The sequence below is a fragment of the Talpa europaea genome, assembly GCF_964194135.1.
Source record: "Talpa europaea genome assembly, chromosome: 9".
NCBI lineage: Eukaryota > Metazoa > Chordata > Mammalia > Eulipotyphla > Talpidae > Talpa > Talpa europaea.
This window is the reverse complement of record NC_140076.1, coordinates 80,753,410-80,759,513: the sequence shown is the minus strand read 5'-3', so window position 1 is coordinate 80,759,513 and position 6,104 is coordinate 80,753,410. Positions and strand designations below refer to the sequence as shown.

General features: G+C 56.8%; 1 protein-coding gene across 1 annotated transcript; it reads right to left on the bottom strand.

Moving 5' to 3' along the window:
• Window positions 1–1,248: 1,248 nt before the first annotated feature.
• LINGO4 (leucine rich repeat and Ig domain containing 4) lies at window positions 1,249–3,211 on the bottom strand. Its single transcript, XM_084243243.1, has one exon. It carries the CDS (start codon window positions 3,194–3,196, stop codon window positions 1,415–1,417), a length of 1,782 nt encoding a protein of 593 aa, XP_084099369.1. The 5' UTR covers window positions 3,197–3,211; the 3' UTR covers window positions 1,249–1,414.
• Window positions 3,212–6,104: the final 2,893 nt, after the last annotated feature.

The window sequence follows — 6,104 nt, the reverse complement described above, 5'->3', positions numbered from 1 at the left end:
AGAGAGAGGCTCCTGCCATGTGACTCTCCCCTTCTCTCTCTGTCCCTCCTCCCTGCTCCTTTCCTCTCCCTTCACTCCTCCCCTTCCGATGATGCTGAGGCTGCTGCCGATCCCTTGAGCTCTCAGCATCTCCACTTTTTCTGGCTCTGCTTTGCCCTCTATTTGGAGCAAACTCAGAGGCAGCTAGCACCTCCTCCCCGCCGCTTTGCTCCTGCATCTGGGGTCTCTGTAATATGCTGACCTCTATCCAGACAGCTTTCCATGGGGATAGTACTGAACACAGAAGGAGGGGAAGCTGTGGAAGGGGAGTGGAAATTCACTGGGCTGGCAGTCCCGGCTGCTCCCTCTGCCCTCCACTTTTCACCCCAGCATGCAGTGCCCCTCCTCCCCCATTCCTGCAAGCTACTCCTGCTGTGTCCCAGGTCTCTCTCCTTTGACAACTGCAGTCTTTTCGCTTTCGTTGGTCATTTTCTACTTTCCCTCAAGGGCACTAGAGGCCTGTGATACAGGAATGGCAGGGAGAAATGAGAAACAAGGGAAGGAGCTGGATGTCTGGGGTTGGAATTGTGCAGAGGGATGCTTTGGAAGGCAGCTAGATCTCTCCTTCCCCTACCCCAGAGATGGAGAGTTGGTTGAAACTGCTGTGGGCCGGGTGGAGCTGATCTCTCCAGATCTCCCTAGATCCCCAGACCTCCTTTGGCATAACCCCCCTGTGTGGAAGGCTGTGTTAGATTTAGCAAGGTCATTGGAACACAGGTCAGTAGAAAGACCAAAAGGGAAGGAAGGAGGAAGATGTGGTGGAAGTGAGGCCGGAAAGGCTGATATGAAGAAAACTCGAGATCATGTTTAGTTCTGGCTGCTACTCTCATGGTCTTTGGCAGCAGGTTTAATGATATGACAGACAGAGGCAGGTGGTGGAGGTTCATGCAGACAAGTGCCAGTGAGTAGCCTGTCCTCCCCCACCCCACCCTCAAATCCTCTTCTTAGCCTGAGGTTCTTGACCCTAGAGCCCTGTGCTTGGGAGCAGAAAAGAAAGGAGACTCCAACAAGCAAATGGCACTTCCCAGGCCCACCCCTGAACTAATCTGTGCCTGGCAGTTGGTATTGGTTATCATCGATGCGTGTAAGTGTGAATTAGCAGACTGCAGCCTTGGTCATGCTTCTTGCTTTGGAGGAGGGCTGGGCTCACTACAGGGTCTGCATCTTCAGCTCCCTAAGACCCCCAGGGCAGAGATGACCATGCCATCCTCACACTGGAAAGCACAGGAGGCATCATTAGCTGCTGGTACGATGCAGGCAGGAGTCTGGGAGATCTGTGTGGCTTGGGACTAGGTTCTGATCCCAGTGGCCCTGACTCTCTCCCCTTTGGTATATGAAGCTGGGCTTGGCCGGATTCCCAGTGTGGAAGGAAAGCTCAGAAGAGCTTGGCAGTGACCCGGTTACTCCCTGCATTCTTGTCTCCTGAGGGCCGGGGTGCCACGAAGTCAAAGGTCATGTGATGTTTGACGCGGCCTTTGCCCTTGCTCCAGAGGGCAATGAGGCCGAAACAGAGGGTCACTGAAGTGAGAAAGGGCAGGAAGCCGACGGCTAGCACCATGGCTACGCCTCTGCTATCCAGGAAGAAAGGCCCTGGGATCCCCGGCATGGTGATGTTGGGGTCAGAGAGAGTGCCATTTGGGGGTTCCACCTGAATCACTTCTAGCCAGGTCCTCAGGGAGTCGTTCCCAGCGACATTACTGACCACACAGACATAGGCGCCCCTGTCCCGCAGCTGCACCGAGCGGATCTCCAGTGTCCCATCCTCTAGCACCCTCACTCTCCCGGCCCTGCCCAGCCAGGCCCCCTGAGGCCTCATCCACGAGACAGTGGGCGCTGGGTCTCCATCTCCAGAGCAGGAAAAGACGGCCTGCCCCCCCTCCTCTGCAACCACCCATCGTGGTCCTGACTTTCGAATCAGGGCTGGTTGGCAAGTGAAGTGCCCTGGAGGTAGGATGTCTGAAAACTCCCTCAGGCTCTTGCCCTGGACATGCTGGGGGCCTGCGCAGGCAGGGGGGGATGTGCCAAAGTCCAGGCGGCGGCGGAGCCGGAGCAGCCAGAGGAGGCGGCAGTCACAGGTCAGAGGGTTGCCAGACAGCCTCAGGGTGACCAGTTTGTCTGGAGAAGGGAAGGCTGTTTCCTCGAGGGTCTGAAGGGCATTGTCCGCCACGTCCAGGAGGTGAAAGGCAGTCAGGCCATGGAAGGCGTGAGCGGCAATGGAGGTGAGGCAAGCCCCGGACAGTCGCAGTTCCTGGAGCCGCACCAGGGGACTGAGACTTCGGGCTGGGATGGCTGAGATGGGGTTCTGAGAGAGATCCAGGACCCTGAGGAAGCTCAGGTGGTGCAGTGCTTGGAAGGGCACCGAGCTGAGATTGCAGCGGGTGATGGCCAGGCTGCTGAGATTGAGCCCAACTAGGCTCCCAGGCTCCAGAGCCTCCAGAGATGGCCAGTGATGGATCTCCAACTCCTTTAGCTGCCCCAGCCCCCGCAGAGCTCCCGCCGGCAGCCTTCCAATGTCCAGTTCTCGAAGCCTTAAGGCCACAAGCCCCGGAAGACGAGCCAGGGCGAGGCTGGGCACCATGCTGAGGTTGCAGCGTTCCAGGGTGAGGGTGCTCAGCTTGGTCAGCCCAGCAAAGGCCCCTGGAGCCACAAACACCAGGTGGTTGTCCCCAACCTCTAGCTGCTGGAGGCTGCCCAACTCTCCAAAAGCTCCATCAAGGAAGAGAACAATCTGGTTGAGGCGGAGATCCAGCAGTGTGAGGGCAGACAGGCCTGAGAAGACGCCAGGTCCCATGATTCGCAGCCGATTGCCTTGCAGCCTCAGGGTTAGCAGGCTTTGGAGGCCATTGAAGGCCCCGGGCTCCAGGGTGGAGAGTTGGTTGTAGCTGAGGTCCAGTTCCTGGAGCAGGCCCAGACGGGAGAGCATCCCCCGCTGCAGCCCCCACAAGCGGTTCCCACTCAGGTCCAGGAGCTCAGTGTCCAGAGGGAGTCCCCCAGGTACCACCTCCAGTCGCCGGTGGGCACAAAGCACAGCCCGGGGCTGGGAGGTGCAGTCGCACACAGCAGGGCAGCCACCGCTGCTCCCACCCGGCAGGAGGAACAGCAGTAGGAGAGAGCTCCAGGGGGGCCAGACTAGCCTTGGAGCTGTGGCTGCAGCCATTCCCTCTTCAGTCCTGGAACAGATGGTGACATGGCCCTTTTTGGAAAGTGACTTTAGATGCTAGTGACCCTGGACTTCCCTGGGCCTGCTTTGAGGAGAGAGACTTGGCCGTCCATCTAGCAATTAGAGGGCACACCATGAGCAATTCTGGTGCACTGCCTCCCCCAGGTCTCCTCTTGGGGGAATCTCTACTTTCCTCACCCTCCCAGCCCTTGGGTAACAGGCCAAGACCGTACTAGCTCACGGAACCCTAGTCAGGCCAGATTCGTGTGGGAGAGTTTTATGGGAATGGGCAGCAGGGAAGTAACTTCAAGTCTCCTTGTTGTTGATTCCCCCCACATCTATGAGATCCAGGAACACCCCAGGTTCTTTCTCCCTGCCACTGCCCTCCCCAAGCTCTGTGCTGTCCCTCTCTGGCCACCTTTGCTCTTAGTGGATTAATATAAATCTCAGGGGGTCACATCCTTGGATCCCGAGTGGAGAGAGGCCTTACCCTGACTAAGTCATCCAAGGCTTGGAAACGGGGACACCTTAGCTCTCCCCCAGTTCCCCTTCCTGTCACTCTGCCCTCCTCAGCCTGGCTCAGCACCTGAGGCCCAATCTAGCACCACCCAGTCCCCCCAGAATGCCTGTGTGGATGCCAGCCAAGCTGCACACTAGCCATGCCACAGGAGGCAGGGGGCACTCAAATTCCTCACAAGAGCCTCAAGGGCTTCCTCTCCTTCCCTACAGACACCATTGGCTTGTATGAGGGACATCATGGCAGCCAAAGCTTGAGTTTTGTTGCCTGGTCCTCAGTCTTAGGCTGCTCATATCCTTCCTTAATGGTGTTTTGATTCAAGTCCAGTGTGTGAGTCTGAGAGCTCTTGTCCTCATTGCACTCTGCTCTCTTGAGTCTGACATGAGACAGACTATGAGCCGGGGGGCAGAGCCAATGAGGACAGACAGCATCTGGCCAGTGGCTGAGGGCGGGGAGGAAGGGCACCCTTGGCTGGCACAACAGGCAGAGTGCACAGCCTGTCGACTTAAAGTGGGTTTGGGGCCAGGAAGATGGTGTCACGATGACCACTGGAGACTGAGGAGATAGAGAAGGGCTCCTTTATGTGGGGGTGCAGCTCTCACTCACTCTGTACAATGCTGCCAGGGTCCCCAAGGGAGGCCAGGGATGCCCAGAGAGATGGGACAAGAGCCAATGGATGCTCCTAGGGGCAGGTGACCGGGTTTCTTTCTAGCTGCGCGTTTGGACTCTTGGGCTTCAGGCTGTCTCCAGGGTCAGCTTCTTACTACAGACCCCATGTTCTCCCACATGGGGCTGAAGAGAGGCAGTTTCAGAAGTGGTGTGATTTCTTCCCTTTCCCTCCCCTCTCTACACACCCTCTTCTAGAAGGATCGTTGTGGTGGCTCCCCTAGAGCCACTTCAGAGGACTGTAGTAGCTGGGAAACTGCAGATCAAAGCCAGAGAGTGATGCAGGGCACTGTGCTGAGGCTCGGGAATTAGAAAGCACAGCATGGGGCAAAGGCTGCTCCAGACTTGTCTGTCTCATCCGAACCTAACAGGTATCTATGGATGCGGGCAGTGCACCAGGGACAGAAATGTTCCATCTTCCTTATTCTCTCTGTGCCTGTTCTGGGAAGTCCGTCTGACAGCTAGCTCTTCATCACTACCCCTGCAGTTCCTGCTCATCCCTTTTTGCTCTGCATTCAGCAAAAGTGCAATGAAGCGTGTCACCCAGCTTCCCTCCTTCCCACTCCTGTGAGGTTCCTCTGAGTCCCCAAAGCCTGCTGGGCCAGGGGCTAGGGGATCTGGGGCCCACTCCTTTTATTTATAAGGTAGCTAATTTAATCACAAACTTCTCTTGCCAATCTCCATGGCTACAGGACTGGCTTCTAGCCACTTTGCAGGAAGAGAGAGGTGTCAGAATCATGTCTTTCCTTAAATGGGGTAGGGTCTGCCTGGGACATCCTCCCCTCAAGGAACAGGGAGCTTTCTTGTCTATACGGCAGTCCAGAGACACATTTGAACCTAGATAGCCTCTTAAAGCAGACCCGATTGACAGAGTGAACCTATGTGTGTGTGCGGGCGGTGGGGAGGGCTCTTGGGGAAGATTTCTGGACTATCTACACGGATTTGTGGGAGAAAGACCCAGAAGTGGAGAGTGCCCTGGGGAAATGGAGGGTGATCTCCCTGGAGTCTTTCCCCCCAGGGCACTTGGGACATCTTAGTTTTCCCATCAAAGTTCTGTGTGGCCAGGATGGATGACTGGCTGTTGGGGGCACAAGCCCCCTAGCTTGACAGGCACCCTGGTCTAGCCTTGCCTTTGAGAATGTTATAGAGAAGGGCAGCGATCTTCCGGGACAGATGGTGGGGGGACTTACCGGAGAAGCTGGAGGCGGCATCAAGTTGGGTACTGCATCTGTCCAGGGTTGGGGGCCCCGTCCCATTCGAGCTGCACCCTTGGTCCCCGCACCTCCCCTGTGAGCCTCACTCCCCGCTGCCCGCCAGCCCGCTGCCGCTGCCGCGGTCTCTGATGCTGCTGCCGCTGCCTCTGCTGCTGCTGCAGCCACTGCTGCCAAGACCGAGGTAGAGAAAAGAGCCAGAAAGCATTTCTCCTTTTTTTTTTCCTCTCTCTCTCTTTTTAAACCAGGCGAGAATGAGTCTGCAGCAACCCTGTTGGTGCAAAATAAATAAATAAAGCAGCCAGGGAGGGCTGCAGCAGGCGCCACTACTGAGTGGCTAGTGATAGAGAGAGCTCAGAGGGAAGCTCTGATCCGGGAGGGGTCCAGCAGGGGAGGCAGAGGGGCTGCTGGAATAGGTCTCTCTGGTATCCTGATTCTTCTTTGGGGAGCTTTGGGGCCAAGCAGCTGCCTTCCAGTGCCCCAGATGGGGGGCAATTCTGTGCAATTGCTC